Here is a 23,554-nt window from a genome sequence, read left to right on the forward strand (position 1 = left end):
GGAAGGTATTTTTTTTCCTAGGTAATTACATTTTATTTATTTACTTTGTGTGTGTATAGATTAGAGGACAAGTTGTAGGAGTCTGTTTTCTCCTTCCACTATGTAATAACAGGTACCACAGCTTGTTGAGCCATTTCGGTGACTGTAATAGATGTTTTCAAGAGGAGTTTGTCAAAAGACTCCTTATGGTTTATGCAATGTGACTTCTAAGGTGCATTATGCATGTTAGCTCTCATCTAGAGTCTCTGATCAAGCCCTAAACAATAGCAGAAACCTGGACTCCTCAAAAATACCAATGACATAAAAAGGCAAAGATTATTCTAGATTGAAGAAGGCTAAAATAGCACATAACAAGATATACTGAAGCATCCTTAGATTAGCTCCTAGGCAAAATAAATAAATAGATTAAAAAAAAGCAAACAGACCATATTTGGAGCAACAGGATATAATGGAGACAATAACAGAGTATATGTTTTGTTGTTGTTGTTGTTGTTTGTTTGTTTGGTTTTGGTTTTGTCAAGACAGGCTTTCTCTGTAGCTTTGGTGCCTGTCCTGGAACTAGCTCTTGTAGACCAGGCTGACCTTGAACTCACAGAGATCCAACTGTCTCTGTCTCTGCTGGGATTAAAGACACGTGCCACCACCACCCAGCCCAGAGTATGTGTTAATAACAGTAGTGTATCAATGATAGATTTCTTGAGTGTGGTAATGGCATTTTAATTATTTAGAAGATACTTTTTCTTAGGAGAGATACACTGACATATTTAGGAGTGAACTGTTATCAGCAACTTACCTTCATATGGTGCAGGAAGAGAAACAGAAAATATGACTGTGAGTGGGGCACCCTGGCAGGAGCATAGGATACAAGGGCAGCTGGATTTTGGCTATGCCAGCTTTTAGTGCCACTCTATCCCACTCTTTTCTATGAAGATAAAATTTCCCACAGTGGAGGGAAAAGTATTTGACACAGGTATTCTGTTGAAATTGCTCCTTAAGCTGAAATTCAGGACACCATCTACCCACCATGGAAATGCTCCTGCTTTCCATGCAGTCTTTCCCTAGAATCAAAGGCCTTTTACACAGACCCTCTGCAGAGGCAGGGACCCTCTCTGAACAGAGCTCTTACTCACCAGCACGTTCTTCAGTTTGATATCCCGATGCACAAGCCCCTGGCTGTGCAGAAAGCGGATTCCCTCCACCACATCCAGAGCTATCTGCAAACGTGTCTCCAGGGTCAGCCCAGCCTGGGAAGGGAAAAGAGCCCAACTCCTTAGCCCAACGGAGCCCAACTGTGAGCGACTAAATGACTTAGGGTGCCACGGAAGGGCAGAACAGTGACTGGGAGAGGCAGGTAGAACACAAAGCACAAGAAAGCCCTTTGCAGGCTGCAGTTGGTCAGCAGGACCACCCCAGACTGAGAAGAAGTCTGAGGTCCAGCAGCATCTCACGCCCAGCGTCCGGGTGACTCTGGCACTGTCTCCTGGAAGATTTCCTTTCACAGGCTTGGTTAGCCCAGGTTTGATTTTATGGGCTCCAACTCTAAAGCTACTCGAAAACTGTCCTATTAATTTCCTCCAAGATCCTCAAATGGATCTAGCCCATTTATAAAAGAATTTCATGTGCTCCTGAGATAAAGAGGAAACCACTTGGAGTCTCTTCATCTCACCAATTTCTGTGACTCCTGAAAATATTCCTAAGTTTCTCTCCCTTACTTCTGAAAGTCTCCATGTAAGCTCATATAGGGGAATCCAGACCCTCTGAGGTCAGCTTCTGTCTCCTTCTGTTCAGCTCCAAGGCAGGAGACAGACAAGAGAAACCTAATTCCCTTATTTGTGAATATTTTAGATGAGAGCTTAAACTCAGCATTCAGCTGGAAGTTTCACCCTTACTCAAATGTCATTCTTCAGTGGCACACCCCAGTTTAATTTAAAAAAAAAATCAAGATCACATAACAAGATCTTATGACTTCATGACTGACCCCACCCCACCTCTCTCTCATTGACTACAATTTTCTTAAACATGATTGGAAATTACACATTCTGCTATAATCTGATAGTACTTAATACAAACTTTGCACAAATAGTCATCAATAAATACTTGTTCACTTAACAAAAACTGGCTTTATCCAAAAGTATAATAAGAAGCTTTCCATTCTTCTAAAGAATCTACATTTTCATTCACACCACAGGACATCAGAGTGGTAAATAAGCTGGGCCTGGTGGCACATGCCTTTACATAGCACTGGAGGAGAAGGCATGAGGATCTCTTGTAAGTGAGAGACCAGCCTAATCTACACAGGAGAGTTCCAGGCCAGCCAGTGCTACATAGTGAGAGCCTGTCTCAAAAAACAAAACAAAACAAACAAAAAAACAAAAAAAAAACCAAATAAGCAATTTTTTTAAAAGTAATTAATAAAAGCATTACAGAAATATACTGGGAAATATACAGTCAGAAATAGACTGAGAAATGTCTGACATTTTTCTGGAAATAATGGAAGTAAATGAGGTTACTCCAACAATCTCTATGAAAGTGAGAAGTTCTGAAACAGCAGGAAAGGACGAAGTCCAGGAAGGAACCGGTCCCAGCTGGCTCTAGTCCCCGGCTGCCTCCCTCACCTTCAGCCCCGTGTAGAGGTCCCGGTGCAGCCGCTCCATAATAAGCAGCACCGCGATGCTGGAGCCACCACCGTAGTTGTAATCAATGACCGAACCATGAAGATCCACCAATCGCTCGTGCTTTGGCAAAGACCTAGGAGAAGGAGAAAGGTTTGGGCACCACACTCAGGCTCTAATTCTGCAAGAGATGCCAGGATGTAGAAAGAAAGAACCTCACAGTCACACATAGTCAAAGTCTAGAGAGAAGAAAAGAAAACGACTTCTTCGCCAAGGTAAAGAACCGTGGACTATCAATACTTGCAGTCCTTAGTGACAAGAAAGACAACAGAATGAAGAGCTGAGACGTGGCGATATGAGAAAACTAAGCAAAGACAGCATTTCTGGTCTAACCTACAAACACTAGCTATAATGTCGTTAAATCTTGGTATACAGAGACAAGATATGCTGTAGCTTGTGATACAAATCTAAAGCCAGCCTTTGGCTTCTCTGCGTCTTCCCCAGATTAATGAAACCAAGACCTACCTCATGTAGTGAAACTCTAACGCCAGGTCATTCCAGTGCTTCTCATCAGGAGGAACAACTGACTTGAGGGCGCAAGGGAAGTGTCCGCCCCAGTTGTCACACAGGTACACTACACCATACTGGCCCCGGCCTAGTTCCTGTCCTAATTTAGGTTTACCTATAAGATATAAAGACAGCAATAAGGCAGCTGGGACAGGAACTTACCAGGCATTCTTTTTAAGATTCTTAGGTGCAACCCTGCCTGGAGGCCAGAAGTTGGTAATCATGCAATCATGCAATGGGGAGAAACTCAAGTGTTGTTCTAACCCAGTAGGAAGTAACTGAGCCGGATGATTTTGAATAAATGTTGATCTTGTTATTCATATTACACCAGCAGCAGAACCAAATAGGAATTCAGAAGCATCACTAAGTGCTGGGGCAGCTTTGCAAGGTAGTAGCAGCCTGAGACAGTGGGATTCTTGGTAAAGGAATGCTAGAGGTCCCTGCATTCCCTCCAATTCACTTGGAAAGAAACAAGGACTCACGGTGAAGCAAGACATCCTGTAAAGACCGGCTCTCTAGTGAAAGGCGGGCCAGACGGGGGGCGTGGTCTTTTCGAACCTTTAGCCACAGATCTTCAGTTTTCTCCAGCCGCCCAGAGTGGCCAGCTTCCAGCTAGGAGAAAAAGACAACATAAAACTCAAGTCCCTCACCTCAGATTCTCCACCGGATTCATAGAAATAATTATATATTTTTCATACCAACAATTGTGAGAACTGAACAACATATATATGACATGTTTAATACAATGATAGTGCATAGTCAATAGTCATTTTCCTCTTAGAAACATAATCACATCTATTCATATCCTCTCTCTCTCTCTCTCTCTCTCTCACACACACACACACACACACACACTCAGGAGGACCATATAATTGTGATCTGGTATTGTTAGAAAGTCATTCTTCTGTCATTCATTATAAAATATGATATAAACTTATATAAAGTCAGTACTCTTCTCTGCTCTTTTCCATTCAGTTATATGGAAAGAAATTAACTGCATTCACTCTAATTTTCCCAGAGTTATAAAAAGATCCACATGAAAAATTTGGTGATGAAACTTCCTGTAACATATTATTCTTTAACAGAATAAAAAATACACTGATTTTTTAAAACTATAAGGATAGCAGAGAGCAAATTACTTCCCTCTAGATGAGTATCTTTTCTGCTTATTCCAGCTTTTGCTCCTTTCCTGCATACCAACCTGCCTCAAGGAGGCTGCAAAAGCCTCATGAGAACAATTGAGCCGAGTGCGGAACTGGCTGCAAATGCTCTTGGCCAACTTGGAGGCACTGAGACTCTCGATGGCTTCCTGGGCCACCTTCCTCTTCCACTCTAGAGTGATGGTGGGTGGGCTCACCCATGTGATCCGCTGGATGATCTGCCGAGATGAGGACAGGAAAGTCACTGAAGGAAGAAGGAACTCCCAGGCAGCTCCAACAATGCCTCTCCTTCACTGGGCTCCTGCTCATCAGGAACAGCCCTTAACATAGGAGCCTATGGAACCCATCTACCTCAAAACCAGGGTTCATCCAGAGGAAAGCACCAACAGTAAGCCTAATTGAGATGCTTACACCCCTCAACATGTTCTATTCAGGGCCAGGGATTAACTCTCTTTCTGAAGCAGTAGTAACTCTACATAGATGCGAGTCTAAGACAGGAACCACACTCTTGGCCCCTGGCAACAGTGTGTGTGTGTGTGTGTGTGTGTGTGTGTTGTTTGAGATAGGTCTTTCTACATAGGCCTGGCTATCCTAAAACTTACTATATAAACCCAGGTAGGCCATCAACTCATAGAGATCTGCCTGCCTCTACTTCCTCAATGCTGGGATTAAAGGCATGCACCACTATGACTGACTCAATGTCTAGATTTTTGTTGTTTACTTTTTTACTCTTTTGGTACCAGGGAATCAAATCTGTGACCCTTTGTATTTTAGGCAAAACATCTACCACCAAGCTATATCCCCAGACCCAATAATACCTACTTCTGAGAAAACATTTAGGCTGAATAAAAGAAAGACAATACAACTAGTGAGCGGGAACTTTGTGGCTTCATCAAGTATTACATAAATCTGTGGCTTTTTAGGGCTTAAAGGGAACACTGGTAGTCATTCATTGAGAACAAGCATACAACAGAATTCTTTCAGAGAGGCAAACCACCAAATAATGGCCACCCTACTTTAACAGCGTATTCTACGATCTGTTCTGTTGGACTCTAAGATGTAAGTGAGCCCAACATGGATTGAAATGATTCTCTGAGGAACACTCACCTGCTTGATTTGTTCCCAAAGCATCCTTGTAACTGAGGACCCAGAGTGAAATGTGACTTCAACATGATAAGCGGCATTTAAGATCTGAAAGAGAACACGTGAAGGAACACATGCAGATAGTCATGTCTCAACAACTCCAAGAACAAGTCCAAGCTGTATATACCTTTAATCCCTGTACCTGGGAGGAAGAGTAAGGTGGGTCTCTCTGAGGCCCCTTGGTTCGTATAGCAAGTTCTCAGCCAAATGGTCTAGAGAGTAAAAGACCTCTCTCTCTCTCTCTCTCTCTCTCTCTCTCTCTCTCTCACACACACACACACACACACACACACACACCGTTGAGCCAGACACAGCACTTGGGAGGCAGAGGCAGAAGAATAACAGTTCAAGACCAACCTTGACCAAAATAGCAAGTTAAAAGCCAGGCCAGTCTTGGCTACATGTGCATCACTCCTACCTTCTGCCTGCCCAAACCAAAGAATTACAGTCCAGTCTGAAGGCTTGCAAATTTATCCCTAAACATATACAGAGTTAACTAAAGTTCATCACCTCTTTTACTTTCTATTTTTTTTTTTTTATTTTTGACACAGGGTTTCTCTGTGTAGCTTTGGAGCTCTGTAGATTAGGCTGGCTTTGAACTCAGAGATCACCTGCCTCTGCCTCCTAAGTGCTGGGATTAAAGAAAGGCATGTACCATCACCATCGCCTAGTCTTCTATTCATTTTTATAAACTGTAAATTTACAACTTATAAGTACCTCCCCTAGGCAGTAGTCATATAGTAGGAAAACAAAATGTAATTTCAATTAGACTGTTTCAAAGGAAAATCCTTGGCTAATGTGAAGTTGGGCTTGTGTGTAAATTATTCTAGCTGTTATCTGTGACACAGTGTCTTAGAAACCATTCTTTTCATACCTGTTTGAGATAATTGCTGGTAATATGAACTGAGACATCCTGTGATTTTTCAAGGCTCTGCAGACACCGTTCCAGGGTCCCAACAAAGCTTTCCCGTAGGTAATCCACTGAGCTGATCAGCTTGTTGGCCACTGCCTGATTGAGCCTGGAGATGATGAGTTCTTGGATCTGCCGGATGCAGCATTTGATCTCTCTGGTGCCCACTGTTTCTCCATTCTCAGGGACAATGACATCTACAGAGGCAGAGATACACTAGTTAGCAGTGAAGGAAAGGTGCAGACACATTAAATAAGGCATCTCCCAAGTCATCACCATGATAGCGGCTATGAAAAGATAGAGTTGGTTGTCAAATTCTGAATCATAGATCAAAAGCCAGGTGATGCTCAGCCACTTACATTAAATAAGATCATGAAAATGAGCAGTTATGTCTAAAACAAGTCTATTGATCTTAGTAGCTTTTAGGATTCAGTTACAGGAGGAGAAGAACACCATTCTCTCAGTGGAAACTATGTGAAAGGCACAATAGTAAGCACTACATATAGGTAATCTAACTTCATTTTCATGGTACCTTTGTTAATAGATATTAATGGATATATTCTATAGATTAGGAAATAGCCTCAGGGATAAGACAAAGTAGGCATTGGGAAAGAAGATGTGCAGTCAGGAAGCAATACAGCTAGAATTTGAGCATAAACCTCACTTGTTTCAAATCTAGGATTTTTTTTTTCCAAGACAGGGTTTCTCTGTAGCTTTGGAGCCTGTCCTGGAACTAGCTCTGTAGACCAGGCTGACTTCGAACTCACAGAGATCCACCTTCCTCTGCCTCCCGAGTGCTGGGATTAAAGGCACGCACCACCACTGCCCAGCTAACTGTCAGAGCAATTGTCACAAGCTATTACAGGTCATGACACAATTACAGCTTATAGCAATTGATAGTTCAGATGCCAACCCACCAGACAAATGGTTCTCTGAAAACTGTTGCTGTCATCTGTGATTTCACTTGTGCAATAACAGCTACGGTAGCTCCCCATCACCGTGCATTTTCATGAAATGCATACATGTAATCTCATGATTACATCTCAATCTTATGGGCACACGCATTTGTGGATGGTCAGGAAGATGACTTCTCATTTATCTGTATAATTTTGATGAATAGAAACATACTAAAATATGTTTCATAACTTTATTGTTACAGGTGAACTATAAAACACTTAAAGGTCTGTTCTCTATCCTTGGATACATATATATACATATATATATGTATGCACACACATATGCTTGGGAATTTGTAACAGAGAAGTAATAAGAATGTAGAATGTATAGGAATAAGAATAAGGATGTAAAAGAATAAAGAATTGGAACAGAAAATTAGAAATAAGAAATTATAGGCAATTAGAATAAGAGAATTAGAATTAAAGAAGAAATAAAGAAAATGATCCTCAGATCAAGTGAGTGAAATTAGTATAGAAATCTTTCATTTTCCCCACTCCTGAGAAACATTTCTCCTTTGAAACCCTGGGTAGGGGCTGGGAGCTGATCTCTCAGTCCTTACATAAAACAAGAAAAAAAAGTTGACATGTAACCCCATACATAGCCCAGGCTGACCTCACACCTACGACTCTTCTGCCTCTTTCCTGGGAGCTGGGAGTACAGGCATATGCCACCACACCTAGATTAAAACATAAATATTTCCTAAAGTATGTACATCCTGTTACCCAGCATACATGACTGACTTTTATTTAAAGACAAATAGCAACAGAAATCTGGTCCTACCAGACTATGTGCAAGCTTGCTCTTAAATCAATTTGTTATTGCTTCAAATGTACTCAGAAAGGACTCAAAACAACACAAGAACAAGATATGAAATTGCACCCAATATGTAGCTATTTAAGTACGTGGATCCACAGACCTACAAGTAAGCAGAGTCAGACATTTGGTCTACTAGCTCCAGTTATTCCAACATCTGTTTAAGCTAAACATTGCATTAAAGGCACTAACCATTGTACCAAAGGCACTAAACGTGGTATACCTTCCACAGTACAACCCAACATTACACTGTCACCTAACCCTGCTGCTCTGGCCGGCTGTCATCTTGTGGGTACCATGCCAGCACTGATGATCCAGGGTACTTAGTGAAGTGTTCAGAGGACTCTAGAACTTCCACTGAAATGAACATTTCTCAGCCACCAAAGATACATCTCTATTCATTTTTACTGAAGAAAGAGAGAAGAGAGGGAGGAAGGAAAGGAGATTCTTTGTTTTTGATGCAAGGTATAAGATGATGAATAACTCCAAGTTCATATTCTTCAACTCTGGCATTTCAGAACACAGAAGTATATACTAAAAGAAAACTAAAGATGACAGACGTTACAGTGAAATGTGGAGGGGGCACAAATGAGTGCAGCTGTCGCAGATGGCAGAACTAATGACCTTACAAAATGTGGCATTTAAAGGGTGGTTGGACTTGGAAAAATTCACAGAAAAATAAAAGATATTTCGGATTTGAGGCAGGACACATGCAAAGAAAAGGTTTAGGGACTGTATGGAGGGCATTAAGCAGTTAAGACCAACCCAGTTAAAACTACAGGAAGGTAAAAATGGAGAGTATGGCTGGCACAGTTGATAAAGGCTTTGGGAGATCTCAGACTAGATTGGGGTACTTGGTACTGGTCTGTGGAACAGGAAGCCAATAAAGATGAAGAAAGAAAGAAACAAGCTAGGAGACTGATTGGGTAAAAATACTTCACACAGACTAAAGAAGACAGACTAGAACGAGGAGTGTTTTGAATGCTTATATCCCAACACTTAAAGAGGCTGAGGCAGGATGAGTGTAAGTTCAAAGCCAGCCTGGGTTATACAATGAAATCCTGTCTCAAAAAATATACAGAAAAGCAAACATGGGTAGGTATGAAAGTGCAAGGAACTCATGGGTACTTGACAACTCTTTAAACAAGGGAATTCAGGGGAAAAGACAACACAGCACATGCTGAGGATTTGAAACTGGGGACCAGGAGGAAGCAGGTATCAGTAACTTAGAGCAGTTTAAGCCAGAGGTTCTCAACCTTCCCAATGACCCTTTAATGCAGTTCCTCATGATGTGGTGATCCCCAACTATGAAATTTTTCACTGCTACTTCATAATTGTAATTTTGCTACTGTTATGAATCATAATATAAATATCTGATATGTGACCCCTGTGAAAGAGTCATTCAGCCCCCAAAGGGGTCACAACTCACATGCCGCAGGCCATTCTGCCTCTGGGTCACTCGCCAAGTCCTAGAGGTCTGCTTTCTTGTAGCCTGCCTTTTCTATACTGGGTCTCTTGGCCCAGCTGCTTCCTTTTGATAAGGAGATCTGGCACACCTCAGAGGGAGATAGGCTCCCACATACCCATCTATCACCCCCCTCATCCACAACCCAAAAAGAAATTCCTTCAAAACAGTTTAGGGCCTGAAGCCAGGGTGGGAAGGGCTTGTGCCCCATAGGGATAATACCCTGTGGAGTCAGTGCACCAAGATCAGATTGGTTTTGTTTGTCTTTGTGTTTTCTTTATTTTGTTTTGTTTTCTTAAACAGTCGTCTATGAGATTTGTCTTTGGACTCCAGCCTTGGTCTCCTAGACTGGGGCTATGGTAAGTGTAGGCTAGAAAGAGTGCAGTGTGGCAGTGTCTGGATCCCACCCCACCCCTCTGAAAGTTCTCTTTTGTAAAAGCCAGGTGTGGTAGTACCTGTCATCCCAGCACTCAGGAGGCAGAGGCAGGAGGATCATGAGTTTAAAGCCAGCCTGGTCTACATTTGAAAAAGAAAGTTTTTCTTTTGTTAAAGAAATTAAATGAATTTTTAAATCTGAAATCTGTGGTGGGAGGAGCTACTCCTCCTCTTGGAACAGTCAGACGAAGACCCTCAATGGGACAAGGAAACCGCCTGAATCCCACTCGCCAGCAGGCCACACTTTTAGAGAAAACTTGTTCTCTAAACAGGAGTGTAACAAAAGTGTAAATAGCATTTCCGAGTTGAAAGTCGATGGTGCAAATATGTATATAACATACTGTATTTTTACAATGATTGTGGCATGGCTCCCCCACCCCCTTTTGTACTCAGTATCTGTCTTTCAGAAACCTCACCTGCCTTCCCTCATGTGGTCTCCTAATCCTGTAACCCAGTAATTGTATTACTGCCATTAAAAGATGAAGTTATTAAAAAAAAAAAAAAAAAAAAAGAATCAGAGGCCTCTGCAGTCCCAACACCCCTCTAAGCTCTAGAACCTACCTTTAAACTCCATGTTGGCAGCATCATCCAGAAGTTCCTCTTTCATGGTGTTAAGTGTCTCAACAATCATGTCCTTCATTTCCTCCTGCTTTCGGTTGGCAATATTCATCAATGATTCATACAATTCATTCTCCTTTTTTCTAGTATACTCTAGACGTTTAGGAGTGATTTGTAGGTCCCGTTGCATGTCAAAAGCCTGGTTAATAAAGATGTCAAGACAGCGGCAGTGCACCACGTTCAGGGCCTTGGCTGCATCCACTAAGCGGGCCTGTAGCAGCTGGTGAGAAAATGTACTCAATTGTCTCAGCTTCTCACTTTGCTCCACCAACATGCTCTGAGCTTTGCTGTCCTCGTCAGGGACTCCACAGTTCCTGTGACTGCCGCTCAGATAGCCCAGGTCCAACAGCTGTCGATACAGTGGTGACCATTCACTCTCTGCTCGCCCGCTGGGGGAGTCCATAATCTCCAGCTTGGGTGCTTTGAAAAAGAACACAGGAAAGGAGAAATACTTTCTGATTTCCTGAAGCTCTTGCTCGTCCCTCTCAGAGAGTTCATCTTTGTGAAGTGCGTAGGTTATCACAGGCAAGAAATCATTCGCCACGTCACCCAGAACATCTACCGCAGGCCGGTGGCTGTGGCACGGGGCCACCACAATATCCACTTCCTAGAAGGAGAAGGGGTCAGATCAGTACTTCAGGGTGGGAACCAATCCTTGCCTCCCTTGAGTCTCATCTACACTAAAACCAAAATCTGGACGAATAACGGAGAACTGGACTTCATTTTAGCCCAGTCACTTGTCCACCTACTTCCTTGGTTCCTAATACCCCCCTTCTGTGGCCTGCAAAAACAAGCATTCATCTAGACAGAGAAAATATAAGTAGAAAGGATGGCAGCCCCTCAGCCATTTCAGATGGAAAGAACAGGACCTGCCTCCTTTGATGCTTATAAAGTCTTATTGATTCCCCATGGAAAGGGGGCAATAGTGTAAGACAAATGAGTTCCTAGGGCAACTCTCAGACAGGGGGTAATCCTGTATTCTCCCTCTTGCCTTCCACTCACATCTCCATCCCCACCTGCCAGCCGGGCTAGCGCCAGCAGCCTTTAAATGTCGGTTGTAAAGCATGTCGTCATATCTTACAGTCTTCCCTGTAAGTTAAAGGGTCCCTGGCACTCTGTCTCTCCTTATCTGCATTCAAAACATTCATAGATGACTTATCTGAAACCCATATTGTTTAGACACGTGTAGTGGCATATGCCACCTGGGACACACAGTGAGCTCCAGGCCAACCTGTACCAGAACCTGGGGAAACCCTATCTCAGAAGGAAGAGAAGGAAAGAGGGAAAGGGAAGAAAAAAATTAAAAAAAAAAAAAGAGAAGTGAGAAAAAAATGAAGAGAAGACAGGGAAGAAGAGGAGAGGAAGAAATAGAAGGGGGAAGGAAAGGAAGAAAAGGGAAGAGAAGATGCTGTTCCCTGTTAGCCTATAAATCCTTTGAAGGAAGAGGCCGTATTTACTTACTCACTATTAGAATGCCAATATCTAGCACAGTAAATCCACCATACAATCAGTTGTTTAACCAAGAAATCATTCTGCAAACTGATAGCCAAAGTCACCAAACATTTCTGTCATTTTCCAGGACTCTGCAGATATCCCAAAGACTCAGTCAGGTTACGCTGTGGTGATACCATGAGGAATAGGCATGTGCTCACTGGGAAGAGGGCACAAGCATGGGATCTGAGTCCATTCCTAGCAGCTGCATAGAGATCCAGGAATGGCCACAGAAGCCCCCTGACTCAGGAAACTTCGAGTTCAGCGAGAGATCCTGTCTCAAGGCAATACGGTGAAGAGCAATAGTGAAAGTCCTGCTTTGGTTCTCATGTGTGTGAGCTTGCATGCCACATGCACACACACACAATTATGATCACTTGGTATGGCAGATAATAAGGCTCGCCAATCCAATATTTAGCTTTTATATTTTGGGGAAATTGGGGTAAGGCAAGAGAAAATGAAAAACAGAACCGATGGGTTCTAGCAGGAAGCATGCCTTTTGACCTTGCCCATCTTCCTTCTGCATACGGACATGACAGAGTAGCAGCTGCATGTAGCTGCCTTAGGCAAACTCGCAGGTAGACGCCAAAAGAGAGAGAGTGGTGGCACACACCTTTAATCCCAGCACTCAGCAGGCAGTCAGTCTAGTCTACAGAGTGAGTTCACAGCCAGGGCTATGTAGAGAGACCCTGTCTCAAAAAACAGAAGCAGTAACAAAAGGGAAGCCTGACCCTAGCTGCCCGTGTGAGGAGGAATTAACCTGCTTGCCTACACATCTGTGTGTGTGACAGCCTGTCACACATAACAGACCTTCATCGCAACTGATACTCCCAAATTTGTACAGAACTTTCCAGAAAGCCCCTTGGTTTTGAAATAAATCCTCATGGGTCTTTTTCCTATTCTGTAGTTTCTGCTTTTGTGTTCTCTTTCTCCTGAGCATATATTTCTATCCAGTGTACCGGTGTTCCTCATCTCTCTGAAACTGTCACAAAGGTGTAAATGGGGACTCTGGCCAGTCATCAACTGTGTTCATAAGTACACAGTTCCTGTTGCCTTCAGAGATCTACAACTCAAACCAAGCCTTCCTGCAGAGTTAACTTACAGAATATATCTTACAAAGCTCTAAAAGAATTCATTCTGTATCTGTTCAGGTTTAAGTCCTTGACAACTGCCAGACTGAATATTTATTTGAAACTTAAGTTTGTTGTTTCTGTTTTGTTTTGGTTTTGTTTTTTGACAGGGTCTCTCTTATGTAGTCATGTGCCTTCAGACTTGCTACTTCCTATGTAGCCAATACTAGCCTTGAACTCCTGATCCTCCTTCTATCTCCCAGGTGCCTGTTTTACAGGCTTGTACTATTATTCTGGGCTGGAAGCAATTTTCTTCTTTTTACATTTTATTCTGTGTATGTGTGTGTGCGCGCGCATGCGTGCACACTGTCAGGCCCAAAGGTACACACACTAAGCCATCTTTCCTGCTGTGAAGGTATCTATATTTGACAAAATGTATTTTAAAATGAAATCCTGAGATATCCCCCTCTCTAATAGCCTTCTCTAGACACGAAAAGTCAGAGAAAGCTAGTCTATTTATCTATCTAGTACCTGTCTTCTATCAGCACTGATACATGTTTGTAGTATGTTTTTGTTTTTTCATTTTTCCTTTTTTAACAAAGCACAAAGTTCAGGCTAGAGAGATGACTCAGAGGTTAAGAGCATTGGCTGCTCTTCCAGAGGTCCTGAGTTCAATTCCCAGTAACCATATGGTGACTCACAACCATCTACAAGTGAGATCTGGTACCCTCTTCTGGTGTGCAGGCATACATACAGGCAGAATACTGTATATAAAATAAACAAACCTTAACAAAAAAAAGCACAAAGTTTCTCACTTTCTTGCCAGCATAAAACTAAACTTGCCAGGCAGTGATGGTACACACCTTTAAACCCAGCATTCAAAAGGCAGAGGCAGTCAAGAGTTGGAGGCCAGCCTGGTCTATACAGTGAGTTCCAAAACAGTCAGGGTTATACAAAGAAACCCTGTCTTGAAACAAATTCCACCCCACTTCCTGCCCCCAGCAGAAAAAAATAAAACAAACAAAACCCTAAACTTTATTTCCAGGTAAGTCACATAATACTTTAGTCACTTGAGCTCCGAGAAATCTGAGCCTTTTAGCATCTCATTTGCAATTTGAGCAAACTACGTAAGTCCATCCACTCCTTACCCAAACCCAGATCAAGAGGAGTCTGCTGTTTCATCTCTCCCACAAATGCAGGGAGTGTATTCTAGGTGGAAACCATGCCTGGCTCTCATCCTGCTGTCCAGAACAGCCCTCTTACTGCCCTGACTTACACATGCTGGGATGCGAGCAGTTTCTTCAGGGAAGCATCTTCAAAAAGCTGGTTCATAAGACTTCAAGGTTTAGATTGGAATACACAACTGCATAAATACCACAGCAAAGTCACAAGTAACAGTGAGAAAAAGACTGAAGAGAGTCCTAAGGACCAGAGGGAGAGAGAATGAGAAGAGGGAGCCTGGTATTTGTATGACGGGGTCAGAGGACTCTTCAGGAGTTGGTTCCTTCCTTGTTATTGTGAGGCAAACTCTAGTTTCGGCTGCTGTGCTGCACACTCCAGGTAACTGGTCCACTCAGTTCTCCATCTCGCTGTAGGAGCGCTGGGATGCAAATGCTGGCGGCACTCAGGCTTGTGGTAGACTCCAGATTGAATTTGGGCTTTCTTTTACCTACTGGTCCATCTCTCTGGCTCATACACTACATAAATTATATGTAGTTTTTGTTTTGTTTTAATCACAGCTCCTCTAAGTATATATTCCCACTCTGAGATAGGATTTCATGTATCCCAGTTTGGCCTCAAACTTGCTGTGTTGTCAAGAAGAACCTGGAATTCCTGGTCCTGCTGCCTCTACCCGAATGCTACATCACAGACATGCATCACCATGCTTTCCTTACGCAGTGCTGAAGACTAGACCCAGGGCTTCCTATGTGGTGAGTAGGCACTCTACCAACTGGGCTATACTCCAGCCCCCAGACATTGTAGAAAGATAGAACCGATTTTATTATAGGAAGAAAGCAAAATATTCAAAGTCTAAGTATTATCTGGAAATTTTTCATTTGAGGGAATTTATAGCTGGTACTGTAAACCTGACCAAAAGCCCAAGCCTGGGAGGTCACAGGCCATAGGAGGGAAATGCCTACTGCTGCCTTGCTAACTAACCATGTGGTCAAACTGCTGACCTCAGCCTTAACCAAACAAGCTTCTCCCTGTAGTGGCCAGTAATTAACTAAGCAACTCATAGCTGGTCAAAATGCTGAGATATATGACTGGGCCCGACATAGCATATCTATTAAAGCTCCACGTGTATCAAAGCTTAAGGAACATTGTAGAAAAGGGGGTAGAACCACCATCTTCTGGAAGACATGGCCAGTATACTCATGCACTCACTGAAGCTTTAGTTACCCGCACAGGGTCAAGTCAACAAGACCAGTCAACATTCCAACAGGCAGCATTAATTTGGTTAAATCTTAAACATTTTCAGGTTTTCCTCAAGGACACCTTTGTGCCTAAGAAAACCATCAGCGAAAATTGCCAAGTCCATACATAAGACTGACACCCTCTTTAAGAGAACAGAAAGAGCGGGCAGTGGTGGTGCATGCCTTTAATCCCAGCACTCAGGAAGCAGAGGCAGGTGGATCTCTGTGCATTTGAGGCCAGCCTGGTCTACACAGCTAGTTCCAGGGTAGCCAGAGCTATACAGAGAAACTCTGTCTTGAAAAGCAGAGAAAGAGAGAGAGAGAGAGAGAGAGAGAGAGAGAGAGAGAGAGAGAGAGAGAGAGAGAGAGAGAGAACACAAAAAGAACATTTACTCATAAGTACAAATTCATTAAAAGAAAATTTCTGATTAAAGGCCTTCTTTTTTTAAAGACAGTGTCTGTGTCTCAAATTGCAGGGAATGGGATCTGGTTGGAAAACTTGTTTAACACTTGCTGTTCAAAACAACACCTTCTGCTGCCTTGACTTATATATGAGCCACCTTAAGGAAGCGCATTCTGACAGTCCATCTCCTGAGCTTAACTGCAGGACTTTCAGCCCTGGCTGGCCTGAACCTGCTATACTCTGTTGGCCTCAAACTTATGTCAGTACCCCTGCCTCACATCTGAAGTGCTGGGATGATAGGCATGTGTCACCACACCTGCCAAACTAAAGGCTTTGTAATGATGTACCAGAACTTTTGAGAAAAGCTGTACACCTAAACCTCTGTGTTGCTGTTTGGTAGTGTTGTGTTTGAAGGTTTTTTTCTGTTGTTGCTGTTCTGAGACAGGATCTCCACATATACCTATGTAGGCCTTAAACTCACAAACTATTTAATCTTCCTGTTTCAACCTCGTCAGTGCCGGAAGGACTGCTATGCCTGGCTATTTGTAAATCCATGTTGCACTAAATAAAAATGGACAGAAAGCAAACACAGTGCTCTCTCCTCCTACCCTGTCAGTTCACCGTGCAGCTGGTCCCGCAGCTCTCCCATGAGTCAGTGCAGACTGCCACTCACGCAGCAGTCAATATCACCTAGACCACAGTGGGATTTGTGAAGCTAATACTGTCTTCTGGAGGCAGAGAATAGGAAATAATAATTAATACTGAGTGGATGAACCAAAGCTGTCCCAAGTCCATTGTAGCCACCTGAGATAGACATCTGACCTCAACTGTCTATGTCATGAAGGCTATATATCTTCCTACCACCCAGAACAGCCCCAGCATACAATAAGAATATAATCAGAACAGTCAGACAGCACACAGTAACTGTGGATTAACCAATAAAGAAACAGTGCTTCTGTTACTTGCTCAGAAGCACATGTGATCGTCATACAAACTCTTGCACCTTTCAGGTCGCATCCCACACATTCATCTGACCCTGCTGCTTGAAGCAATAGGTAAGCATATTGCTCCTTAGTCAAGAGAAAACTCAGGAGTCAGGATAGAATCCCTTGATTCCCATTCGAATTACAATGGAAGAGCTCTTTTGTGGGATACATTCTGCACAAATTCACAGACCACATAAGAGGTTTCTGTAAACCATCAATTCTTCTAGCAAGATTAAGAAAATGTAAAAGAAGGGGAGATGGGGACTGGGAGGAGTGGAGAGATGGAAGGCTGAGGTCAGGAGGTATTAAGAGAAGAATTTTAAAAGAGAAAAAAGGAAATTTTTTGAAAAGAAAGAATGTAAAAGAAAGTGCTTGCTGCTCTCAGAACAGCAGAGTAACAGCTCTTTGGCTTTGTTTCCATATGAAGTGGTAAAGCTAACCGTTGATCACTCGGTCACCAAAGAAGGCTGAGTGCTTCCTACGGTTATGTGCTCATGTTGGTAGGGACACTAACTCAGCTGCTAAAGCTCAGTTACAGAAAGGATGACTTCCGTTGTCCACCCAACACAAGCTAGAGTTATCTGAAAATAGACAAGCCTTGGGCATTTTCACAATTAGTGATGGATCTGGGGGAGCCCAGCCTATTGTGGTGGTGCCACTCCTGACCAGGTGGCGTGTCAGAGAAAGTCCTGAGGAGCACCCTCCATGGCCTCTGAGCCCTGCCTTGAGGTCCTGCCCTGACTCCCTCCGTGGTGGGGAGGGACCTGAGACTTGCAGGCTGAACTAACCCTCTCCTCCCCAAGGCCCTTTCACTCGTGTTGTTTCCCAACCAGGACTGCTCTGAGACTCAAACAGCTGTGTGTTCAGGCTGAAGCTTGGAACTAGCAGTGTCTTGGCTTCCTCCTCATCCACAGCTCTGGGTTCCTGAGCCCACACGGAGAGTAGCTCACTAACAGAGCCACGGTCCTGCCCGTGCAGAGCACTTACACAGCGCAGCCTCCGCCCTACCCAACTTTTTTTTTTTTTTGAGGCAAATAATTTATTTTGGAAAGGTTTGATGTGTGAGGTTTGGAAAGGGCTGGAGAGGTCCACCCTCACTGCTGTCCTCTGCAGGACAGATCTTCAAGGTCTTTCTGTCACAAGAGAGCCCTACCCATGTCTACCTCCAGTTTTCCTCCACAACCCTCTCATTGGCATCTGAAGTTTTCTTATTATTTTACAGGGTTGACTCTGAATTCATTTCCACTTTATTTAAGCATAGCTTTATTTATTATTAAGGTGTATATAATATGTGTATGGAAGAATACAGGTGGCAGTGTGACAGACCACATATGTGGAGGTCAAAGGACAACTTGAAGGAATCAGTCCTCTCTCCATCTACCATGGGTTCTGGAGAGCAAATGCCACTCTTCAGGCATGCTCAGCCAGCACTTTGACCCACTGAGCTATCTCACCTGCTCCTCACTTTTAAATATTAATTACATATTAAAGAAAAACTGCCCTACTCTTGCCATGTCGTAGAAAATATATTGACTCTGGTTGACACCAATACTCTCTAAGGAGAAGTTTAAGTAAATAGGTTTCTAGGCCATTACATGGTTCCTAAGAAACTGAGGTTAATATGAGGCCATCCCAGGGCTCTATCCCAGAAGCACAGGAATAGAGAGGCCATCTCGATAGGAAGCTGAAGCTTTATTCAGCGACTGATGAGACTCACAGGCAAAGAGAAAATAGATGGAAAAGAAAGATCTGAGTTAAATTTTCACAGACTTCTGTACTGCACCTTCTGAAACAACCTTCTTTCATTTTACTCTAAAAGCAAGTACGATGGATTGTGAAGAGCTTACTCCTAGTAAGGCTGGGTAACTCAAGGTTCATTAGCACAGGGGCTTCAGTTTGGAAAAGAAGGAAAAGTCTGCATTTGGCTGGTTATCAGAGAAGAGACAATGACTACAAAAATAGGGACTTTATTCTCTTTTCAAAAGTAAAACATTTAAATTGTGTGTGCATGTGTGTGTGTGTACATGTGAAAGGGCAGGGCCTGCAGAGGCCAGAAAAGGGTGTCAGATCCCCTGGAGCTAGAGTTACAGGAAGTTATAAGTAGCCCCACAGAGCTGGGAACTGAATTCAGGTTCTCCTCAAGAACCTCCAGCCCAGGAACGCTTCTTAAAAACACTGATTTATTCTCTAAGTGGAAGGAGGAGCTAACTTATTATGTGCTAACATTGCTAGGTTCTTTATACATTTTGTCTCATTTTTGCTTCACATCAATTCCAAAAGACAGGGATGACTAGACCATTTTACACAGTCACAGAGCTAAGTGACAAACCCAAATGGCTACACAGTTCCTCATCTACCTAGCCACAAAGGCCATGTTTAATCAGTTCCTGAAGATCTACTATGTATCAGGAACTGCCTGATCCGACATCAGGGAAGTTCTGAAAAAAGGCATGGCATGCTAAGCAGAGGTCTGAAGAATTCTCTCTCACCCTATGCTTAAGAAGTATGCCAGCTGCAAAGTAAAGCCTCCATGTAAAACAAGACAGCATCCTCTAAGAATGGCTGAGGTATCACAAAAGAAATCACAAAGAAATTATTTTCAAAAAGCTTAACAGTCAAGTCTAACTCAGGGCTTTGTGCTCTGCTGTCTTAGTCAGGGTCACTGTTGCTGTGGTGAGACACCATGACCAAAGGCGAGTTGGAGAGGAAAGGATTTATTTGGTTTATGCTTCCACATCACTGTTCATCACTGAAGAAAGTCAGGACAAGAAGTCAAAACAGGGCAGTAACCTGGAGGCAGCAGCTGATGCAGAGGCCATGGAGGGGCGCTGCTTACTGGCTTGCTTTCCCTGATTTGCTCAGCTTGCTTTCTTATATAATCCAGGACCACCAGGCAGGGTTGGCACCACCTACAATGGGCTGAGTATGCCCCACCCCATCAATCACTAAGAAAATGTCCCACAGGTTTGTCTGCAGCCCAATCTTTTAGAGGCATTTTCTCAACTGAGGCTCCCTCCTCTCTGATGACTCTAACATATCAAGTAGACATAAAACTTGCCAGAAGATCTAACTGGGATGCATCCCTAGCTCCTGGATAAGAATTTAAAAAAAAAAAAATCCTGGCTAGAGGTTTGGTTCAGTGATAGAGTCACATCTTTGTTATACGCAGGCCTTGAGTTCAAACCCCAGCACCAAAGAAAACATTCACTTTTAACCACACATCTACTTAATGTGTCTATTAACCTAGAATAGGTGTTCCTGATTTTCTTTGGCAAACAGTGTAAGCAGGATGGCTGCATTTCACTATGTATGTACAGCATACTAGGATAAGGGTAAGACTGCTAGGCAGAGAACACATGCTTACTGTCTCCAAGGTATTTATGATTTAGTGTTTGTCTGAACTTCCTACATCCTACCTGATACATCATTTCAGTTCCCCTTTCTTGCCCCATAAAATAATCTGTTCTTTACTTCAATTAGCTCTCTAAAAATATCTCTAAAATATTTTACTTTGAATACTTAGAATATCTCTTCTTTGGATATTTTAACATGCCCTTATTTATTTTCTTTTGGAAAACCATCTGGACCTAATTCCATGCCCTCCTTCCTGCCAACAGCATCTTGCCTTTGTTTATACTTCTTACCTATCAACTCCGATCTTTCCATCTAAATACTACATTCCACAGACAATGCAGCATCTAAGGGAATGCGCTGGCTGGTCTCATGTCAACTTGACACACACACTAGAGTCATCTGAAAGGAGGGAAATTTCAATTGAGAAGATGCCTCTATATGATCCAGCTGTAAGGCATTTTCTTAATAAGTGGTCAATGAGGAAGGCCTAGTCCATTGTGGGTGGTGCCATCCTTGGGCAGGTAGTCCTGGATTCTATAAGAAAGCAGGCTGAGCAAGCCATGGGAAGCAAGCCAGTGGGCAGCATCTCTCCATGGCCTCTGCATCAGCTCCTGCCTCCAGGTTCTTGCCCTGCTTAAATTCCTGTCCTGATTTTCTACAGTGATGTGGAAGTGTAAGCCAAATAAACCCTTTCTTCCCCAACTTGCTTTTTGGTCATGGTGTTTCACTGCAGCAATAAAAACCCTAACTAAAAAAGGTAACATACAATTGCTTGTTTTATTAGGCACCAGAATAAATGCCAATAACTAGCCAGAATGTATAAGAAGCTAGTCTCATAGCAATAATCTTGGGAAATTTCAGGGTCAAATTTTGTAATAAATTTTTTGTTCTCTTAGGATGTTTTGTGGTAACTAGATTTTGAAAGCATTAACTGCTAGGATATAATTAAAAATCAGTATATGTATTAAAAACAGGTTATTCCCACTGCTAGCTACTTGTTGAGGGTTATAAAGAGAAAAATGTATCACTGTAACTGGTTAGTTCAAATATTTGCAAAGTAAGTAAGACCTTGTCTAGAAATGTTTGTCTTCCTCTGTTCCCTGAAATATCTCAGCAGACATCATTATGAGACAACAACCATGCCACCATGCAAGTTGTGTAGAAGGTGACAGGTACATTTCCCAAAGGGCCAGCAAGTACCTGTTGGGATAAACAAGCTACTGATAAGGGTGGAACAACACAGCTAGCTGTGGTGGCTCATATTTAGAATCCCAGCAAGTGGTAGGCTATGGCAAAAGAATTAAGCAGCAAAATAAGTAACATTTATGTTGTTGTTGATGATGATGATAATGGAAGAGGGGAAAAGGACAATGAGGAGGGGTGAAGGGCAGGGAGGAGGGGAGGAGGAAAAGAGGAAGAACAACAACCTCAGAGCAACTGAAATTATGTAACCGCCACAGTAAAGGAAGCACTGCAGGGTGAGGGAATCCTCTCAGGTTGAGCAAACTGAATCTTGACAAAAGAAACACACACACACACACACACACCTACCACCAGACTGTACAAGTGTGAGGCAGACAACTGTTCCATTATCCCTGTAAGAGGAGATTTGAAAAGGAGGTGGGTAGATGCAGATGACAGAAAGTGAGTGGGGTGGGGAGGGAATATAAAATACTTGTATGAGAGGTTATGAAATGTGCTGCCAACTGGGGAAAAAAGCCACATCTGAACACTAAATAAGGTCTCAAATACTAAAGGCACAACAGTGTTCCCCTTATTAAAGCATAACCTGGGGATCTCAAGGGACCCAGACTAACAAGTTGGAGATACTGTGCAGTGAGAGTTGATATAAGCTGGTCTATTTTAGAATATGCTCAAAATGGTGAGATTATGAGAACTTTAACATATTAGAAAAATGACCATTGTATAAGAGGGCAGAGGGAAATTCTGCCTTGATAGTTTGACAGCTCAAAGGGACATCCATTTCCCCTAATTCAATTTTGGTTTCCTTTAGCTAAATGTTTCCTTTCTTTGCCACCCCCTTCTCCATATCAAATAGAACCATGAACTCATTGATCCTAAATATAACTGGAGCTGAAGAAAATATCTTTTTCACGGGCATGAGCACTCTCCAGGTAGCTGTGCCCTGCTCCCACAGTGAGTTCAGCATCCTGACGACTCAACAGATGAAAGCGTGTGGTGAGAGAGTGGGAGCCAAACCCACAGAGGCCACAAAGCCCCTGGCATCACAGGAAGCTAAGCTTAGAATCCCTGAAATCTGCTCCCAGCTCCACATCAGAGCATTGGAGAAGAAAGCAAATCTGAAGAAACTGCTTAAGGGAAATCTCATCAGCCACAGAAAAGAGCAGGAGAAATTAGAGAACTTCTCAGGAAGAGTGAGAAGCTTCATTTTAACCATGCCAAGAAAAGGCTGCTCTGGTATTGTAATTCCAATACCCTTCTCAATTATAATCTTGGTGTGTGTGTGAGTGTGTATGTGTGTGTGTGAGTGAGTGTGTGTGTAGCATGATTGATAAGCATCTGGCATACTGCTCTGGCTTCTACACATACACCAAAAACATGCATGCATACACACACACACACACACACACACACACACATTTAAATAAATAAATAAATAAAAACAAATAAAATCCTAGAGATGTAAATCAAATAGGGTTGGTATGTAGCTCAGCAGTACAGCACCTGAAAACAGAGGAAGCCCACAACTACGATTGAACTGAGAGAAAATGGGGATTGTTACATATTCCACTCCGGCACATAAAGATAAAAGAAACATGTAGAAGGAAGTGAGAAGACTGTCTCTTTTATAGGCCACAGTCACTGGCAGAGACACCAAGTATCCTAGAAGAGGGGTAGATGGAGAGGCACTAACAGAGACAGAAACACTCTCTCACGCTGGTCAAACTAGCCCAAACACTGTGCTAGATGATGAACCCTGCTCTGACCCCAACCATCACACCCTTCACCAACCCCCCTTTCCATCTAGCCTTGGCCGACTCCTAGCTATCCAGTAGCAAATGAAGGCCAGAAAGAGAGGAGTCTTCTTGTGTGTAAGCAGGAATGATGAAGAGGCAACATAATAGCTTAGGAGATGCCACAGCCCTGTGCTTTCCTTGGGAGTTTACATAA

The 23,554-nt window shown here is 42.8% G+C and overlaps 1 protein-coding gene across 3 annotated transcripts in view; it reads right to left on the reverse strand.

Moving 5' to 3' along the window:
• Positions 1-23,554, reverse strand: part of Dstyk (dual serine/threonine and tyrosine protein kinase) — a 47,686-nt gene that overhangs the window by 7,357 nt on the left and 16,775 nt on the right. For 2 of the 3 annotated variants that reach the window (XM_057769964.1, XM_057769963.1), the window contains exons 3-10: positions 10,624-11,287; positions 6,357-6,589; positions 5,447-5,530; positions 4,381-4,557; positions 3,662-3,791; positions 3,138-3,294; positions 2,616-2,748; positions 1,131-1,244 (exon numbers count right to left, since the gene is read on the reverse strand). In XM_057769964.1, coding sequence (XP_057625947.1) covers positions 1,131-1,244; positions 2,616-2,748; positions 3,138-3,294; positions 3,662-3,791; positions 4,381-4,557; positions 5,447-5,530; positions 6,357-6,589; positions 10,624-11,287 — 1,692 coding nt within the window. The remainder of the gene's footprint in view (positions 1-1,130; positions 1,245-2,615; positions 2,749-3,137; positions 3,295-3,661; positions 3,792-4,380; positions 4,558-5,446; positions 5,531-6,356; positions 6,590-10,623; positions 11,288-23,554) is intronic. The other variant, XM_057769965.1, reaches the window with a different exon arrangement.

This window comes from Chionomys nivalis, chromosome 5 (assembly GCF_950005125.1).
Source record: "Chionomys nivalis chromosome 5, mChiNiv1.1, whole genome shotgun sequence".
In the NCBI taxonomy this organism is placed as follows: Eukaryota; Metazoa; Chordata; class Mammalia; order Rodentia; family Cricetidae; genus Chionomys; species Chionomys nivalis.